The 21,587-nt window shown below is 36.2% G+C and overlaps 2 protein-coding genes across 2 annotated transcripts; both read left to right on the top strand.

Moving 5' to 3' along the window:
• The first annotated feature begins 549 nt into the window (after positions 1-549).
• LOC116167011 lies at positions 550-5,942 on the top strand. Its single transcript, XM_031482246.1, has 6 exons — positions 550-721; positions 2,382-3,135; positions 3,189-3,761; positions 3,811-4,153; positions 4,310-5,000; positions 5,052-5,942. Exons 1-6 carry the CDS (start codon positions 648-650, stop codon positions 5,197-5,199), a joined length of 2,583 nt encoding a protein of 860 aa, XP_031338106.1. The 5' UTR covers positions 550-647; the 3' UTR covers positions 5,200-5,942.
• Positions 5,943-15,104: 9,162 nt separating this feature from the next.
• On the top strand, positions 15,105-18,903 carry LOC116161438 (zinc finger MYM-type protein 1-like). The gene is made up of 3 exons (XM_031474781.1): positions 15,105-15,522; positions 16,740-18,836; positions 18,886-18,903. Exons 1-3 carry the CDS (start codon positions 15,478-15,480, stop codon positions 18,901-18,903), a joined length of 2,160 nt encoding a protein of 719 aa, XP_031330641.1. The 5' UTR covers positions 15,105-15,477.
• The last annotated feature ends 2,684 nt before the right edge of the window (positions 18,904-21,587 follow it).

The raw sequence follows: 21,587 nt of genomic DNA, 5'->3' as shown, positions 1-21,587 counted from the left end.
TCAGGTGGCATGATTACATAATTACCAATGACAATTTAAATTTGTTTTCTGACCTTATAGCTTTAGGTTCAGAAGATTTATTGTTTCGAAGAAATTTGAAGTAATATAACCTCACTTTCGACGAAATGAACTGAACTTTTAATTAAGATTGTGGAAAATTTAGGACCTCTTCCGCAGATTTGTTATTGAAGATGCTTTGTTAAGGCGACTCTAAGGAGCTCGAAAGTATGAGAAATTTCGAATATAGCAGCGTACACGTTAGCCGACCGCCTGGCCGCTGATGTAGCATACGAATTCATTCTTGCAGGTAGAATATGTAAATTAGTTGCAGTGAGTATAATAAAACAATTACGATGGCCTATGGGCGAATCTATTATAGAGGTTATGAATGGAAGATGTTTTGAAGTCATTACTAAAACTGCTGGTTTTATACATGGTGATTAATATCGCATTATATTATGAATGATTATATTTAGCGACGTATAACTTTCAAATATCACCAAATAAGAGTATCTCATTAATTATTAATTAATGATCTTATTTATTCATTCATTCGTTATGACGCTCATTGCATTACGATTGCAAACTTCTAAGGAAGCATATCATCAAATTATTGAAATTGTAATTCTTGTGCGCGTAAGTGAAAAATGCCTAAGACTCGAAAAAGTTTGAGTGTACGGAGAAAAAGCAGAAAAGTGATAACAAAGAAGGCTGCAGCATTGTAAGTATTATAAATTTAAGAATTGCTATAATTATTTGCACCCTATGTTGTGAATCGTATCATAATCATGTTATTCATATTGAATATTTGTGTTTTATGTACCGATTTCGACATTTTTACTTTTTTGAATAACACAAAATGGTGTAATTAGAATTTTCATAGCCCATCCATAGCCCTTTTAGTTTTCTAATACTAAATAAATAATAAATAAATAATATTAAAAAATAAAATACAAAAATGATATAGAGGGGAAAATTGAAAAATCTATATTTTTAATCACCCCTTGTAGTTCAACTATCAAAAAGGTAAAAACGGCATTTTATAGCGTTTTTAACGTAGATTCCAGTGTTTGTTTCAGTTTTTGTCTGATAATCTGTTTTTTCGAGTTATAATAGGTACAATTCTGTGTTTTTTTTTAAACAACACTCTTTAACACAATTTATATATTGTTTAATTTTACTTATTTATACTCTTTAAAAAAATGTATATACAGGCTGTTTGATAAAAAACGCCCCAAGCTATAGTTTTCGTCCGATTGCAATGAATCAAAAATCATATTACATGGTTTCAAAAATACTACAAAATAACCATAATTAAAACATTTTTAACCATTATTATCGAAGACAATTAACAGTAATCTTAATTTTTTTTAATAGAATAATGTATTTTTTATTTAGTTTGATAAATTTCTTCTTCACGAATTCAACGATGTATCACAACCTTATACTTTAATGCAGTTTTCCACAAAAAGGTAAATACATAAATACATTTAAAAAATGCCATGGAAAACAATTGTTGATTGTTGAGTACACTTGCAGCATGCCGGTTAATTGATTAAAATCCATTTTCCGTTAGAAGAACAAACAATTGAATTTATTTCAACAAACTTGAAATAATCAGCAGATAATTAAATTGACGTTTTATAGCTTCTCAACAATTAACAATTGTTATTCATAGCATTTTTAAAATGTATTTATTTACCTTTTTTGTAGAAAAATGCATTCAAGTATAAGATTGTGATACATCGTTGAATTCGTGAAGAAGAAATTAATCAAACTAAATAAAAAAAATATATTATTCCATTAAAAAATTAAGATGACTTAATTGTCTTCGATTATAATGGTTAAAAATGTTTTAATTATGGTTTTTTTGTAGTATTTTTGAAACCATTTAAAATGGTTTTTGTATCATTACAATCGAATGAAAACTATAGACGCTACGGCTTGGGGCGTTTTTTATTAAACAGCCTGTATATTGTGTTTAATTAAAAAATAAAAAAAAATAAAATTGCAACTGGAACAAAACATTTTCAGAAAAAAAAATTTAATTGCATTACTGCAGTCTACGGTAAAAACGCTATGAAAGACTGTTTTTACTGGTTTGATAGATAGTTGAGATACAAAGGGCAATAAAAAGCAAACATGTCACTTTTAACCTGTATGTTAAAAACTACAAAGAACATCAAAATATTCAAAAATGTAAAAAAGTTTCACAAAAATCACATGCCTCTATCTTTATATATGTATATACATTCAAAAGTGTCAAAATGTGGACACCTTGTACTTATACATTAAAATAGTACTATAAAGTATTGTCTAAAGTAATGAAAATACTCTGCATTTAGTTTTCTTTCTTGTTACTACAAAAGATATTTTTTTAGAAAAGAGAAAAAACATGACATAGAAGATGGTAGCATATTACCCAGTACTGAAAACGAATGTTACATTACCGATCAATGTAATGATTGCTCTATTGACGATTCTTTTGCTATACCTATTGTATCAGAAATTATGGACACTAGCAATACATTGTCCTCAAAGGAAGAAATGGAAACCAAATACTTTTCCTATGCTTCCTCAATAAACGACAGCGATGTAGAAGAAAATGAAATGAACGCTGATTTGGGTTTATCTGGTCGGCGAATTGTAGATTTACATCATTTATTCAATTCTCTAAAATCTTTAAAACACAACGGCTTTGGATGTTCTTTTTATGACTTGGAAATTACAGGAGAGAAATTGGAGGGATTAGAAAGCACACTGACGTTCAAGTGCAACATGTGTGGAAAATTAGATACCATCAAGACAAACGGTGGCAAATCATCTTTTGGTTCTGCTACTCGTAGTGCTGTTATCGGTTGTTTGACGGTTGGAATTGGGTACAGTCAATTTTCTGAACTGCTTGCGGCAATGGATATTCCTCAAATGTCAAATGGTTTATATTTAAACTACCACAATCAGATCATCTCTGCCGTACATACAGTAAATAGCGATTTAATGTCTGAAGCGGCACAGGAAGAAGCCGAACTTGCTGAAGAAACAAATAATGAAGGTGTTCCAACTATTGCAGTAATAACAGATGGAGCATGGTCAAAACGATCATATCGGAAAAATTATTCTGCACTTTCAGGAGTGGTATGTAGCATTACAGGTACATGTAATATGAAATACTCAAACGTTTTTTACAGGCTTGTATTATCGGTGCAAAAACCAAAAAAATATTATACATGGCAGTTAAAAACAAATACTGTTTTCTTTGTGCTAGAGGCCGTTGTGAGGATGATCACGATTGCTTCAAGAATTGGAAGAAATCTTCAACTTCTATGGAATCTGCCATTATTGGAGAGGGTTTCAAACAATCTATAAAACAGCACAATCTTATATACAATCGGCTTATTGGAGATGGGGACAGCAGTGTCTATAAGCATTTAACAGAAATAGCTCCATACGGTCCCTCGTATCACATTCGAAAAATTGAATGTCGTAATCATCTGTTGCGTAACTTTGTGAATAAACTTAGTGACCTAAGTAAAGACGTACGTTTTCCAAAAGCCAAAAGGAACCATATTTGCAACGTGAATACTTTGGGCCGCTTTCGTAACGCTGTTGTTAAGGCCATAGCGTATCGAAAACAACAAATTATCGACATTGATAAGAAGATTAAAGCTTTGAAGTCAGATATAATAAATGGCCCATACCATATTTTGGGCAAACATGATCACTGCCAAGAGTATTTTTGCAGGGGTGGTAAAGAAGACCAGGTAAACAACGTTTTTCTTTAATTCAATGAAACGTTTAATTTTTTTGTAGGAAGATTTAGTTGAAACGTACTTACAATGTGGATTGCTTCAAGCAATAAACATTATTGTACAACGTCTTGCTGATAATGCTTCAAGTCTTTTATACGACACCGATACAAATCCTGCGGAAACATATAATTCAGTGATTGCCAAGTTTGTAGGGGGTAAAAGGATCAACTTTTCTTTAAAAAACTCGTATCAATTGCGATGTGAAATGGCTGCTATTTCGTACAATAGCAAAGGAAACTTGTTGTCTTTACTGCATCGCGAACTATGCAATACGTCATTAGGGCACTACACGCAAAAGCATTTAAGTTTTAAGACAGCTCGGCGTTCTAAGAAAATAAGGAAGTGTATGTATTACGTACATTTATTTATTTGCATGCATTTCAGTTACTAAAAGTAAAAAATGTGAAAATCAAAACTGTTTGGAATATTATGATGCACGTTTTGACTTTTTTATGTTTTTGTAAGCAAGCATCGTATATTAATATATATAATTATTGCAGATTATCCAAAAACTAGAACATTTGCTGCAGCAGACAATGATTATGGTTTAGTAGAAGACGATTTTACACCCGATCTACCAGAGGAACAATATGAAGAAAAGATGGCTCAGTTTTTGCTAGAACTGAAAAATGTTAACAAAAGACAAATTGCAGAAGGAACATTGCATCAATCTAAAAGCGACATATGGATTGCTGAACGAAAAAAGAGATTAACTGCTTCAAATTTTGGAAAAATTTGCAAATTGCGGAAAACCACCAATACCGCCAAAACGGTGTCGTCTATATTATACTCTACATTCATCGGAAGTATTCACACCCGTTTTGGTTTGGACAGTGAATCTGCAGCTATTGAGCTATTTGAAGATATGTACAATGTGCAGGTCACAAGATGTGGCCTAATCATTGATGAAAACAATCCATTTTTAGCATGCTCTCCAGACGGCTTAGTGGAGAACAACGCCGTAATTGAGATCAAAAGTTCCCTAAAAAGTGGTGACAATACTCCACTACAAGCAGGTGCATTGAAACTGTTTGATTATTGCGAAATTAATAAAGATGAAAACAAACTTACACTAAAAAAAAAACATAACTACTATTACCAAGTACAAGGCATTTTGGAAATAACTGGACGTCAAAAATGTTACTTCATTGTCTACACCAAAGGAGGCATTCATGTCGAAGAGATTGAAAGGTTTTTGTTTTCCTAAATCGCATTGTTTACTTACCTTTATAAATGTTACAGAGACAAAATATTTTGGCACAATCAAATGGAAAAAAAATTAAAGCAATTTTATTATAAATCGCTCCTTCCGGAATTGGTCGATCCTCGACGATGCCGAAGTATTGACATCCGCGCCGTATATATGAATGAAGACTGCCAAAAAGAATAATTCGTTACGCAACTATATCGTTTTTATTACTGTATTTTTATGTGATTAGTGGTATTAAAACGGAAAAAGTGCAATTTCTTTACTTTACAGAATCATTGAAATCATGATAAACTGTTACACCACAGCAGTGATCTGATATACACCAATTTGGTGTAATTAAGTACATTCTAATCTTTTCCGTACGGCATTTCTTGCTTAAAATTACCTAAGTAATTATCGCACATTTCCATAACATAATTACATCTTTATGTCCATTCAAGATGCAAAATTGTCAACACAAAACCATGCACTTAATCACAGATAGAAGTGCCTTCACTTTAACCTATTATGTATGCAAATTAGTTTATGACCTCTATTGTCCCTAAGACATGCCTAGGGTTTTACCTGAAGTTGAGAGAGACTATTTCGATTAATAGGAAATCTAAGCGACTTTCGCCCTTACAAGCAATAATAAAATATTGGTTTTTGACACTTTTTTGATAGTAAATTTGAATTCTAACAATTTCTCAAATGCTATAAAATTCCTTAAAAAAATATTGTACGCTCCTATGTTTATTACAAAATTGTATCATTGTTCGTTATTATGCAGTGTGGACTGCTATTATTTCAATAAAAAAATTCACAGAGGCGTTATTATTAATTGTATTAAACCGTATAAAACATAGGAGCGTACAACTCTAACCGCAGATTACGTTGACGTATCACAACTTTTTTCACATTGCATAATTAAGAAAAAATGTGTCAAAAACCTTAACATTGCTCTTATGGAAGTATGGTGTGTTGCAAACTTGCTGTAGCGAGTTGCGGTGAAGCGACTCGCTTAATACTAATAGAAGATAATAATAAGCGGGGAAGCCGCAGATAATTAGTAATACATAGAGAATAGGGTGCACCATGTGCGTTAACTAGTAATTAGCAATAACCATTTTATCACAGTCCAAGTTTGACGCGACTATATATTATATTTTAATTAAATTAAAGGTGAGCGGCGAAAAAAGGAGCGGTAGATATACCTCCACCCGACTGTCCCGGCCCGCAGCAGATCCAGCCGATCGCGACGCCCAAAATGGTGGTCTTATCGTCCTGTAGTGAGTAGTGACGTACCGTGGGTATCTTTGGTGGCGACTGACCGGTTCCAATCTCACCTACATGCAACACGTATTTAATACAAGAACTAATTGACGTCTCCATGACGATCACCAATACATAATTACATCATTCATATTGTGCTTATATCAAGCGACATTTGAGTGATTATCAATGAGACACATGCACAACTACAATCCATAATAAGGCATGAAAACTAACTCAATTCACCTTAACAATGCTAATTACTATACTATCACAATCACACAAGTGTATCAGAAGAACAATAAATAATTACATGAGTTACTTACTCGGTAGGTACTTATAATATTTGCACAACCGACCTTAACGATTCGACAGTTTGAAAAGGAAAAAAAGGCAAGACAACAATTGCCATGCGTGCCAACTGCGATATCGTTTCAATACTTATTTGAACTCTGATGAATGCCGATCTCATGTACCTACAGGGTGTACCGTAACATCCCCCATTGCCAACAGAAAGCGAAGCGTTGACAAGGACAAACAACTCAAAATAATTAATTACAATTAATTACCCATATATCTATAATTTACAGAACAATAAATCGTTTAAGCAGGTCTTTCAATGTAGGGGCGCAAAAACTGAATATGTGACTTGGAGATTTCGTATGTTTCAGCATCTTCCAATAAAACCGACACTGGAGAGGTAAAACCTTTTATCACTTTAGGAGAGGACCATAAGGGGGTAAATTTTTGATCTAAGGTGTGCGGAACAGAGGTTGCAAACTGCTTGACGAGTACCTTTTGATTGATACGAAATTTGGTGGTAGGTAACTTCCCTTTATTATAATATTTTTTTGCCTTTTCGTGAGCTCTCTGAAGGTGTTCGTGAATCTCCACCTGGGAAGAGGATTGGGACGGGATAGGAAGGATTCGAGATTCCAGATATGGTCTAGAGGGGTTGTAATGTCTCGGTTTAGGAAGATTGTTGCAGGAGAAGTACCTATAGCGTCATGGTAGGTGCTGTTATAATTTAACACAAAAAAAGGAAGGACCTGATCCCAAGATTTATGTTGCATGGCATACTGCTTAATCAAGAGTGTCAAGTTGTACTTGAGATTTCTGTTACATCTTTCACTCATATTGGAAGCGGGATGATATGGAGATGAAAATCCGTGACGTATACCCCACTGCATGCAAAGCTGGCTCACTAAGGTACTGGAAAAACATTTAGCGTTGTCTGAAATAAGATTTTTGGGGGGGCCGTACGTAGAAAATAATTCTGTAAGGTATTTACAAGTAACTTTAGCTGTGGACTTCCGTGTAGGATACACCCTTAACCATTTCGAAAAACTATCTACGCACACAAGCATGAAACGATAGCCTTGTTCGGAGGAAATAACTGGACCTACATAGTCAATGTACACCTTATCCCAAACAGCAGTTGGTGGGGTACTAGCAAGGTGAGCGTTAACTTGAATATTAAGGGGTTTGCACGTTTGACACAAGTGGCAACTTAAAATATAATCCTTAATCCTTTTATACATCCCATTCCACCAAAATCGTTTAGCCACCGACCTATAGGTTTTAGTAATAGAGTTATGGTTCCCAATTTTTGAATCGTGGTAGTAATATATAATTAAATTGTACAATTTCTCTGGAACTACCACCCTCTTAAGACGTTTCCTTCCGACATATCGAATAAGCAGGCTGTTTTCAATCGCAAAGTTATTTACATCCTGCCCGCCTTGGATGCGGGTTTGGATGAGTTTGCAATATTCATCAGTCTGTTGATGTTTTTGAATTGAAATAAACGACTCGGGAAGTTCTATAATTGAATTCAAAAATGGTACTGACATATTACACGGAGAGGTAATTGGATCTTGAGTATCGTCAAATAATCGAGACAATCCATCCGCGATTTCATTAGAGGGACCGGGAATATGCTCAATAGAAAAATTAAATTTAGATAGCTTTAGAAGCCAACGGCCAAATTTTGATAGTTGGGAAGGGTGATTAACAAGCCAACGTATAGCATCACAATCAACTTGTAAGGTAAAGTGTGAATCTGTCAAGTAGTCCTTAAATTTATCTAAGGAAAAAATAACGGCTAAGGATTCCTTTTCATAAGTCGAATATCTCTTTTCCGTTTGTGTTAGTTTTTTTGAAACGAATGCTATCGGATGGATTCCATCTTCTAACTTTTGCAATAACACCCCAGAAATACCCAAATTACTCGCATCAGTACGTACAATAAATGGTTTGGAAAAATTTGGGAGTCGCAACACTGGAGCTTCACAAATGGCTCTTTTGAGGTTTTCGATTGCTGTAACGTGCTCGTCTGTTATTTTAAATTTAACGTTTTTCTTCTTTAGCTCGTTAAGAGGAGCTACTAGTTCTGAAAAGTTACTAATAAATTTCGAGCAAAACGATACTATCCCTATAAATTGCTGCACTTGCTTCACGCTTTTAGGAACTGGCAAGTTACTTATGGCTTCAATCCGCTGAGGATCTAACTGAACGCATCCCGACGAAACTACATGCCCCAAGATTCTAAGTTTAGACATCGCGAAACGAGCTTTTGCTGGATTCAGAGTAATACCGCATTTACGAAATCGCTCTAAAACAATCTCTAAGTGACCTAAGTGCTCGGACGGGGTCTTAGAAAAAACTATGAAGTCATCAAAGTAATTGAGGAAAAATTTAAAGCGTATATCAGAGAATTCTTTGGCGATTAGCCTGTTTAATCCCGTAGGACTGACTTTAAGACCAAAGGGCAAGTAGTTATATTCATAATGGGCGGTAGGAGTAACGAAGGCAGTATATTTCTTGGAACTTTCTGTTAATGGTATCTGGTGGAAGGCAGAATTCATATCAAATAACGTAAAGATTTTTGCACCGTGTAAATAATTGAAAATTGCTTGCTGGTTAGCTGGAGGGAAAGGGTCGTATTGTATTATTTTATTAATGGCTCGGTAGTCTACTACTAAACGTTTCCCCGAATCCTTCTTTGGTACAAAAAACACAGGGCTAGCGTATGGGGACCTACTCTTCCGAATAATTCCGTTGTCTAACAACTCATGAAGATATACATCTAGTTCAGCTTGCTTTACTGGATTTAAATAAAATGGGGTTTTATAAATGGGCTGGTCCGAAGAGACCTTAATATTATACTCAAAATTTTTTACTATGCCCATACTCTTTGTTAAAACATCTGAATATTTGGATTTAATGTCATCGATCTGTTCACTTTGCGATTTATTTAGATTAAATTTAATTTCGCAAATTGAGTGCAGCATTTCCGTCTGCTGACATTTGTGGTCACTAAATTTAATTTTATTATCCGGGTTAAATTTAAACGAAATGAATTTTTTCTCGAAGTTTAACACAGCATTCATTGCATTTAGTGACGGGATGCCCAAGATCACATCGAAATATAAATTTGAAAACTCGTAAAATTGTATCGGCCACGAATAATTTGAAATCTTAACAAATAGTTTGGTACACCCTTTAACCTTAATCATTGAAGAGTCTGGAAGCATAACGGTTGACGAGACTGTAGTGTAATTAATTTTATTAATTTTTTTTAATTTGCAAGCAAACCTTGACGATATGAAATTGTAGCTTGAACCCGTATCTAATAGAGCAAAAACCTTCAGGCTACAGATTTCGACTAAAACTAAAGGAACGCAATTAGAACTAGGTACATCATGTCTAGGGGTTAAGAAACAAACTAGTTTTTTGGATAGCCTTCTCGTTTATTGTTACGTTTGAAGCAATTATCTATTGAGTGCCCATAGTTTCGGCAATATCTACAAAAACGCGAACCGTTGGGGATAGAATCGGAAGGTTGTACTTGAGGTCTCTGAATATCATTTAATCTTGCGGGTACCGTGCTTGGTAAGGTAAACCCCTTTTCCCTCCGTATAGTTGATTCGATTTTTTGAATGACACTATCCAAATCCAAGAATGTGAGGGGTTCCGGAAAAAATTTAAGAATACCAAAGGTTTGTCTATTACAATGGGCCCATATTAACGAGATTAAGTGCGATTCTGGGTAATTAAGATTCATCGCGGCTGATTTTGATTTGATATCCAACACAAAAGCTTCAAATGTTTCGTTTTCCCTCTGCAGCCTATGAATAAATCTGTCGCATAGTAATATCACATCAGAACGATTTACATACTTGGTGAACAGTAAATTCCTTAATTGGGACCATGAATGGTGCATCATAGTAGACCACCATTCTCTAATCTGGTCATCGACTTTAACTGCCAAGGATACCAAAAGACTCAAAAAATCAACCTTGGGAAACTTTAACAATTTGTCCACAGATTCTATAAATAATACTATTGATTGGGGGTCGTTATGACTGCAGTTTGGGAGATTAGAAATTAACTGCTTAGAATCTACTGCAAATTTAATGGAGTGATACGAAGGGGCATGGATTGCTATTTGCGCTACTGCATCGTTTGTTGATTTAATATCATTAGCAAGTGAGCTTAGCAAGGATGTAGTCAGTACTGACTTTCTTGCTTTCGGCATGTTAGCCCTTTTCGCTTTAGGTTTGAAGGAAGGAGCTATAACGGTAGGCTGAGGAATTAATTCAGTCACATCACTCTGGACCTGAGTTGGATCAGGGACAAGCTTAAGACGACGGAAGGCAGCAAGAAGTTCTTCTTCCTGCCGAAGAAATTGAGACTGGCTAACCGTAGGGATAGATGCCGGACTGCAAGATGCTGAATCTGTTTTGGCCGCCTTAGCGGCACTTCGCGTAATCGGGGACATTAACAATTGAAATATCCACCAATATTAAAATACTTATAAAGAAATCTTAAACGAATAATTAGGTACCATACCTACGCCGAAGCGAATAATTTTAATCGATTAGCGGTAAACCCTGGGTCATACGCAAAATCGGCAACGTAACAAATCGGGAACAATTAAGCAACTAGTATCAAAATAAATCGCAGTTCGCTGCTCACCTCAATTTAGAAAAAAGGGGGAAAAAAAAAAATTTGAAAATTTTACGCTCTGCTACCATTTGTAGCGAGTTGCGGTGAAGCGACTCGCTTAATACTAATAGAAAGATAATAATAAGCGGGGAAGCCGCAGATCGGTAAGATCGATATTGTGTGGGGTACAATTAATTTATTAATAATTAGTAATACATAGAGAATAGGGTGCACCATGTGCGTTAACTAGTAATTAGCAATAACCATTTTATCACAGTCCAAGTTTGACGCGACTATATATATTTTAATTAAATTAAAGGTGAGCGGCGAAAAAAGGAGCGGTAGATATACCTCCACCCGACTGTCCCGGCCCGCAGCAGATCCAGCCGATCGCGACGCCCAAAATGGTGACCGGGATATTTCCCGTAATCTTATCGTCCTGTAGTGAGTAGTGACGTACCGTGGGTATCTTTGGTGGCGACTGACCGGTTCCAATCTCACCTACATGCAACACGTATTTAATACAAGAACTAATTGACGTCTCCATGACCATCACCAATACATAATTACATCATTCATATTGTGCTTATATCAAGCGACATTTGGGTGATTATCAATGAGACACATGCACAACTACAATCCATAATAAGGCATAAAAACTAACTCAATTCACCTTAACAATGCTAATTACTATACTATCACAATCACACAAGTGTATCAGAAGAACAATAAATAATTACATGAGTTACTTACTCGGTAGGTACTTATAATATTTGCACAACCGACCTTAACGATTCGACAGTTTGAAAAGGAAAGAAAGGCAAGACAAACAATTGCCATGCGTGCCAACTGCGATATCGTTTCAATACTTATTTGAACTTTGATGAATGTCGATCTCATGTACCTACAGGGTGTACCGTAACATTGCGACTAGATACCCCTTAAGGTGTCCTCTATCCATTTCTATCAATTTCATGATCGTACCTGGGGGGCTTATTAGCGTTACGTAAACTTCATTCTCTTAAGGCAAAGAAACGAAAAAGTCAGTAGGTTTGTCCTTCAGGGCAGCATGATTTGTAGTCAAATGGCTTTCCAAACGTCCAGGTCGTTGCGTCATTACTCAAAACTGCATGACAAATATATATATATAATACACTGAGGTAAATGACTACCGATTTTCTCAATAAATGTAAACCCGTATTTAATATAGTCATCACTGTAAAGTCTTTTTTATTATACCTGAATCACAATCTCCGTTTTAAACACTCAAATGCGTGCGAAAAAGGGCCTTTAAAACACACGTGCTTTAAAGTTGCTAAGTAACGATACTTCAAGCATGACTTTTGAAACTGTCATCTGGATGAAATAAAAAATCCTCTTAGGTCGCTTTCTGTAAATGCAGAACATTTCTTTGGCTTTTGTACCTATCCCTTGGTTGAAGCTTTCACAAACGCGCGTAATTTAGGGTATGCTTCCAAATCTGTTCCACTTTTTAATCGCAGCATTGCTTTAAGGTTTTGAATGAATGCACCAAAATATAGAAGATTTAAATACCTTTGACATTTCCTTCATATATGCCAGCATTATTGATGCATTTAAGACTTTATTTGTAAGTATCTTCCTATTCATCCGTGGAAACAACTTTTCATATGCTTGATAATAGGCTTTACTGGATTGAGATTTTACACCTACCAACGTTTGTTTAGATTTTACAACAAGCGATTTAATGGACGGTGTATTATCTTTTTAGACGGAAATCGTTTAATTCACAAAGACGATGATTTTTATAAGCAAACGTCAAGTGACATTTCCATGGCAATCGTGAAAATACGAACACCCAGCCCACTTAATTAGACATGTATTCGAGTATAACGTCAATATGATTTCATTGAATTTCCTATTTTTAAATTATACTGCAGGTATAATAAAAAATACTATAAGATACACGTCTATAATTGGTCTTTAAAGCACTTGCAACGTTAAAGGCACTCCGCTTTGCGTCGTGCCCTTAAACTCGTTGCGCGTGCTTTAAAGACTTGATTATACACTTGTATCTTAATATACTATTCTTTGGTACTGATTTAGCCATTTTAATAACAACTAGGTAACCACTGACTAAAACATAATATTTGTCAATGTTATGGCGATCACAATCAACAACAGGCAACACAATTGGTATAATAGTTACAATAAAACTACATTCACAGGCGAAGGCAAATGCGCGACTGGATACTGTGTGAAAATTAGCGTTTATGGTGGATAGTGGCAGACATACGCACTACGTACCGCCACTCTAGTAACATGTGTGTAGGGCGATATGCGATAAATTTAGATTCGAATTAACAAAACCCCTGCGTACTGTTAAGTAAGTACCGTATCGACAGTATCCGCGACTTTTCCTGAATCTACCGATTGCAGTCGAGTACCGGACAATCATCACTTGATGCGACACCAGTTGTCTTCTTTTCTGCTCGACTAACCAGTAACTTCATATCCATACAAAACAAAAGCATTTCTAATGCTAAAAATTATCCAAGCCAATACATCCTAGGGGGAATACAAATAAGCCGAGAGCAAAACTGACGAGTTACATGTCTTAAGGGCTGAAAACTGTAGTACATTACGGGGTCAATAAGCGAACCACCGCATAAAACGTCACGATGACGGAAAATTAGTTAGTTTGGCGGTTGTGGTTAATATGAGGTGTCGATGGCGTTTGATGTTTCTACGTGGATCGTTGCTCGGTAGACGGCTTAATGCAACCCTGGCGTAAGGTGTCGGTGCCTCGACTGGTATCAATTTCCACGCTGAACGGACGGGCGTCGGTGCTCGTTTGACCGGTGACGGCGGTAGTGGGCTTATCAGTCGTGGCATCGGTGACCGCTGGCGCACATGCCTTATCGCATTGCGGCGAGCCTTCCGCTCTGCTCTCGGCGTCGTGGGTGATGGGGACATGTACGCTTTGCTATGGCGGAGTGCCGTTTCGGTGCCCCTACTAGGTAACCGGGGACTTTACGCCAGGCTATAGAACAGCGCTGGGCTTTGTGATTCTTTCCCTACTAGCAAGCCGGGTTAGAATGAGTTCCACTTCAATCAATCAATCAATCAAAATACGTTTATTAACATCTTACAGGTATATGATACATTAATTGTTAGTATTAGATGAATGGCGGACTGCTCAGGACTTGTGCCCTCTTCAGCCCTTGGTTAGTACGTAATGGAAAAAAAGGAAAAAGGCCAACGTGTTTCATTCCTCCGGCACCCCTGACTACAGGGATACCGGAGGCGGGCTGCTCAGGGCTTCCTGGCCCTCTTTAGCCAGAGAACGGGATTGTAAGGTTGGCAGTGATGGATTTAGGGGGGGGCTACAGGTGCTTTAGCACCGGGCCTCCCGATTTAAGGGGCCCCTTTTGCTATTCACAAATCTCTCCTTTTTTAAAAATAAATATAGCCAATAAGGACGAAAAGAATCTATTTTCGATTCTACGACAGGCGGAAATTTAAGGCTACTTACTTTAAAAAAGTACATTGGTGCGTAATATTATATGTAATAGTATTTTAGATTTTAGTCTGTCACTCTGTCGTATGCGTAAAGTACTTTATATACCCATTACTCACAATTTCTGTGTAATAATAAAAGTATTTTTTCAAGGGAGTCCTTTGCCCTTTCTAATTCTAGGTATAAAGTCATAAAGATTAAAGAGCGCCGAAAGTTGAACGTGTTTGGTAACAATTAACAATAGATGCCTTCTTATTTTTAGACTACTACTTAGAATTCTACTTTACACAAACGTACCTACACCTTGGAAAATATTAAACTTTAAAGTTTAAACCCTACTTAAGCAAGAAAATTCGCCAATTTCGTTTTGGGTTGCAATCTTCAGTCTGAGACAAGACAGGTATTAGTGCCCACGCGGCTACGCAGTACGCACAGCACAGCCCATAGGCCATATACCTATCGAAATATTACTCTAGTAATTATTGTTTTTGATCTGTAGTCTCCGACTCGACTTCTGTAAAGTAAAGTAACCGACTTGCCACTAACCGTACTTGCAAGTTGACAAGCGTGTAATATTTACCACCATCACGAAAAATAAAATATTCCTGACTATTCATTACATTATTTGTGAATTGTGTTGTGGTAGCTAACTAAGTACCTACTTAAAGTGCGCGTGTGGCTATTTCGCCTCTTTCCATCTCTGTCAAAAGTAAAAGTAATTGTTCGTGTTTATTAGTGATTGCGATTTTAGTTTTATAATGTCATCATTGAGGCAATATAAAAGCGGAGCCGCTAAGCGGAAGGTGAGTAAATTTAATTCATGCTGAATATTGAATAAGGTCGGATAGTGTGGTGTGTCTGCGTAGTGCGTCTCACTTTGCAGGAAAGGTATGTTTCATAAAGTCTATGTAGAAATGTAGTCATTATGATGTTCAAGTTTAAACATAATTATTAATTACATACCTACCAACTCTGAAACTCAAAAAAAAAATGAAACAAACTACGTTAATAGTATATTATTCAACGAGTGAGAAAGTTGGCAATTATTCACGAAGATAAGATTTGCGCCACGAGTCGAAGACGAGTGGCGTAATTTATCTGAGTGAATAATGCCTTTCTCACGAGTTAAATACTTTTTCTACTTGTATTCAATAATTACAGTAATAATAACATTATGCATAATGGTTTTATTATGTCATCAAACAATTGACAAAATCAGCAATGTACGTAAAATACGGAGAAGTTAGAATTATATCGTCGTCACTGCTCATCATGCTTGCACTACTGTCCATTTTCACGTAATTTTCACAAAACTGATTTCTCGTAATTTGTTTGATTGACATTAATGTTTGACAGCGATCCGAGATCTTGATTTTTGCTACACATATGTTTCCAAGGCAACCCTACAATGTGAGCTGAAGAGTAATGACAGACTCGGAATACGATTGGCTGACAACAGTTGAATAATGAAAACATATTGAATAATAGATAACTTTCTCAATTAAAAACGCATCAGTATTCTACCTATTATTTAATATGAGTAGAAAAATTAGTTTTTCGTTGACCTCTTTATAACAACCTTAAACCTAAGTTACTCCTTAGTTACGGGTGTAATAATGAAGCTCATTAATCGTTAGCGACCATTATACGTTAGCAACCATTAATCGTTAGCAACACTCATACATACCTTTCTAAGGAAAACTGTCAACATGACATTTTCGGAAGCTATAACAACGGCAAAAATTTTAATTTGGTGAATCGTAACTTCGTTTGTAGTTTCTTGTGTTTTAATTCAAAATTACCTACCAACGAAAAAACGTTGTATGCAATTCATGTATAAATCGGCAATTTATTGGTTCGTTCGAATTTAGTCCACTCGCTGCGCTCGTGGACTAAACATCTCACTCACCAATAAAACGCCTTATTTATACACTCATTGCATAAATAACTATTATAGTTGCTCACAAGTCACAGCTTATTTATATACGCGCGTGCTATTGCAAATGTTTTATCTTTACAGGCGAAAGAGGAAAAACTAAAAAGCATTCAAAAATTGCCGAAATTGACCATGTTTTTTAAAACTCCAGAGGACATTGCATCTCTACAAGATCACGAAGGGAAGGAAACAATTGATGACGTTGGCTTAAACGTTGGCGAAATAAACGAACTGGACTCGCAGTCGCAGGAAAACGAGAATCTTCGAAAAGATAGCCAGAATGAATTGCAACCTAAATCAACGTCATCTTCCTCTAGTTTGTGGATTTCCAATGATGCAGGATTATGGCCTACAAACTTAACGGATGAATTTAGATCGAGATGTGTAGAAAAAGGTTCTGATTATTTCCAAAATGATGACGGCGTTTATGAATCATCAAAACGTTGTTTCAAAACGCCAAATAGAAAACTGTCCAATAGACTATTTCATAAAAAGATGATTAACGGAGAAACTGTACGCCGAAAATGGATCATGTATTCGCCTTCTGTTGGGAGCATCTACTGTTTTGTTTGCAAGTTATTTGCTGTAAAAGGTGTGAGTGCATTTGCTCACCAGGGATTTTCAAATTGGGGTAAAGCAGAAGAGAGCACACTTTCTCATGAAAATAGCATCGAACATCGTGATAGTATGTTTTTATTTTTAAATAGAACGAATCTAAGTTGTCGTATAGACAAAAGTTTAATCGATCAGTTCAACAAAGAAAGTGAATACTGGATAAAAGTATTTGAAAGAATAGTTACCGTCATTAAATTTATAGCTGAGAGGGGCTTATCGTTTCGTGGTCACGTAGAAAAGTTTGGCGATTGTAGAAATGGAAATTTCTTAGGAATACTAGAACTGATTTCCGAGTTTGACCCCTTTCTCAAAACGCACATCGAAAGGTATGGCGGCAAAGGTAGTGGTCATGTATCCTATCTATCGAAAACAATATATGAGGAGTTTATTGAAATCATTGGTGGCGAAGTCAAGAATAAAATTATTTGCGAAATAAAAAATGCCAAATATTATTCCTTAATCGTGGATTCTACACCTGACATATCGCACACTGATCAACTTTCAGTGATTATTAGGTATTGCATTTCGAATAAAGTGCATGAACGTTTTTTGACATTTCTGCCCATTTTTAGTCACACTGGAAGTTCTTTGAGTACTGTAATTCTAGAATTTCTCGATACTCATGGCATAAACATTTTAAATTGTCGAGGCCAGTCATACGACAATGCTAGTAATATGTCGGGGAAATACAGGGGATTGCAAGCTGAAATTAGAAACAGAAACAATCTTGCATTTTATGTTCCGTGTGCTGCGCATTCGCTAAATCTAGTGGGCCAGTGCAGTGTTGAGGCATCTACAGAGGCATCAAGATACTTCATGTTTTTACAAAAATTGTACGCTTTTTTCGCCAATTCAACTCATCGGTGGGACGTATTAACAAGAAAGTTGCAAGAAAATAAAAAAAAATTTACGTTGAAATCACTTTCGTCCACTAGATGGTCATGCCGGGAAGATGCAACAAAAGCTTTGGAAGCTAATTACGACGAAATCTACGATAGTCTTACAGCTATTCGAGATGATCCAAATGAAAAAAAGGAAACTAAAATGGAGAGTTCTTCTTTAGTCAACACCCTAGAGAAATTTGAAACGGCTTTTATGACCATATTTTGGAACACAGTTTTAAACCAACTTGGGGCTGTTAGCAATACTCTCCAAAAACCTGGCCTAGATTTAAACACTGGGACACAACTACTGCAAGGATTACAAACCAGCATAAAAAAACACCGAGAAAATTTTGAATGCTTTGAGGAAAAGACCAAAAATCTTAGTACTCACGTCGATTTTCAATATTCAAAAAAAAGATCCGATTTGAAGAGAAAGTTTCCAGATGGGCAGTCGTTACATTTAGAAGGTTCGACAAAATTTAAAATAGAGACATTCTATGTATCCATTGACACATTAGTCTCCGAACTTGATAAACGACGTGAGGCATATAGTGACATATCTCGTCTTTTCGGATTTTTTGGTGATTTCCGAAATATTGAGGAAGAAGAATTAAGACAATGTGCTCGGAAGATTGTGGACACGTATAAGGACGACTTGGATATCGCTTTGGTTGAAGAGATTGTATTTTTCCGCAATTTCCTATTGACTATCCCAAATTTCGAGAATTTAGTCCCTAAAAATATGCTAGATATTATTGTTGAAAAAGATTTGATTTCAGTGTTTCCAAACATGTATATAGTTTTAAGAATATATTTAACACTTGCCATCACAAACTGCGAATCAGAAAGATCGTTTACAAAATTAAGTTTTATAAAAAATGAATTAAGATCTTCAATGGGGGAAACCAGATTGGTTTCATTGTCTATTTGTTCGATTGAGCACGATGTGTTAAGAAGTATTAATTTTGAAGATATAATAAAAACCTTTGTTAGAAATAAACACCGAAAGAAGGCTTTACCGTTTTCCTTTTCTATGTCTTAAATTTTGCACATTTAGTTTTATAATAAAGAAATCATTTACTTCTTCTCGTACTTTTTTCATGCATAAACCACTCATAAGATTTAAATTCGTAATCCTAATTAGCTGAGGGGGCCCCTTCACACCAATTAGCACCGGGCCGCGAATAACCTAAATCCGCCCCTGAAGGTTGGGTAAAGTTAGGGATGGGAACGGAAGGAACGGAGTTAGGGTGCTGAGGGGGAGAGTACTGCTCCAGCATTCGCCTCGTAGATTTCAACATAATGCATTATGCGAAGCTACGTATGTCTGAGGAAAACCCCCTGACAAAACCCCAGACAGAGCAGTCGGCAGCGGGATTCGAACCCACAACCTTCCGAATAGCATCGGTGAGCGCATCCACTGCGCCACGTGCCTCGGTGGGTTAGTACGTCGCGCGTCGCCTTATTAATGCCGTCGTAAGCGGTGGGGGCGCGGTTTAGACAAGTGGGAGAGTGGCTTAGCATGCGCCGCTAAACTTGTTTGAGCGCGCGCCTCGCGCGATGTCACCACACTAGAAAGGTTTTACTTATGGTAAATTGAACACTTAAAGAGCTAAGTACTTACTGTAAAATTTATCAAGAAAGATGGAAAGTGAAATTCCAATCGTTGAAGGCGAGTAAAGATGAGATACGAGAGAAAGATAAATTTGAGAATTTTATAATGGCAGTGGAGGCTGGATACCCTGAAATCGTGTTTCCTTATGAGGAAAATAAGGAGAATATGAGCTTCCCAAACATTGAAGCGAGGGAGAAAGAGGCGAGCAATCGTACAAACGAAGGCCAAACACTTTCAATCGAAAAGTACAAAACAAATGAAGAAAAGAGCTCTGTAGAACCTTTTTGAATAGAAACCGTTTCACATGCTATCGATGTGGTAAACCTAACCATACAGCAAAAGAATGCGACAGTCCCTGATGGATCTGCTACAATTGCAAGGAGTTAACCAACAATCACGAGAGCAGAACGGAAAGACACGTACAAGGAAAAAACCCTTCTATGAGAGGACGAGGTAGAGATCGAAATGTATACAAAGTTGATCAACGAAATCAAGAAAAGCCATCAACCAGTAGAGGCTGTCGTGGAGGAAAACTTTTCAAAAGGGTCAAGATAGAAGGAGGGGAGAAACCAAAAATTGTATGCAAGGCAAATGATGCAGCAACTAATAATAATGTTATAGATGGTGAGTTGAAAAGTAATGAAGTTATTATTTGTGACACTGGTGCCACTGAACACAAGAGTGGTAATGAAAGCTTGCTATCTGATGTGGAGATTTTGGATAAAGCGGTTGTTTTATAATGAAATGGACTTTAATTCTAAATGTTTTGCACTTACCCTTTGGATGTAGTTTCTCCGCACAAAGGGATAAGGAAAAGGGACAAGATCACAGAATGGCGTTAGGGTAAATGCAAGATTGAATATCATGAAACTACCAGTTCGTTATTCGCTTTTTACTAATTCCACTGAGCGAATTTTAGTTGCTTTTTACACGTATCAGAAATTTAAAATTGTTAGCAAACTTTCACAAAAAACCTACCGTTGATTAGTTAAAAATAATGTTGATTTCAACAGTAATTTGGTGAGAATTATTAATAAAAGCATTATTAAGGAATTAGAGAGTAGAATACCTTATACCGGGAAATGGGAATTTCGCGCGTTCAATTCTAGTGTTTTTTACGGGATAGAATTGGCGATGATATATTTTTAGTTATTTTACTAATTCTTATTAGTCACCAGTGCCATCGTTATTTGGTTAATTTGTTGTTGTTTTTAATTTACTTTTCCAATCTGTATTATCAAACAGTTCTTTCCAAAACTACGCTGTGAATTCAAGAATTTGTTGAAGTAAGTAATTAAATAACGGTTAAATCAGACTAATGTGCATTTGTAGGTTAAAAATCCCCTTCTTGAGGATCCTCCAGTCCTGTCGAGAGCAGTTTATGGAAGGAAGAGTATCCCGATGTTATTATTTCTTATAAAGCATTTGCCAATCATAAGAAACGAATCGTTGATCAATTTGAAAACAAGAATTGCATTTGCAAAGAAGAAAAACAGGTCATCCATTACTAAGAAACGATGAAGTGGTCGAAGACAAAGAATGGAAGCGAGTTCCAGAAAATCAATCTGTCAGTTAAGTGCCCAAGCTGGTAAGTGGTACACGTAGAATGAATATTATACCTACTCGTACTACCTTTATTTTCGAATTACAGGAGTGTCTTATACAACATGCCAACGAATTTTGCATAAAGATCTACGTATACATACACCCGTACCGGGTTTCTGTTCTACAGCAACTGCACGCTCTTGATTATGAGAATCGACGTAATTATTGTGATTGATTTAATAACAATTTAAATAACGACTTATTTGTAAATTA

This window comes from Photinus pyralis, unplaced genomic scaffold, assembly GCF_008802855.1.
Source record: "Photinus pyralis isolate 1611_PpyrPB1 unplaced genomic scaffold, Ppyr1.3 Ppyr1.4_LG1, whole genome shotgun sequence".
NCBI classification, from domain to species: domain Eukaryota; kingdom Metazoa; phylum Arthropoda; class Insecta; order Coleoptera; family Lampyridae; genus Photinus; species Photinus pyralis.
The sequence above is the reverse complement of the archived record's forward strand: the minus strand, read 5'-3'. Positions and strand labels throughout refer to the sequence as shown.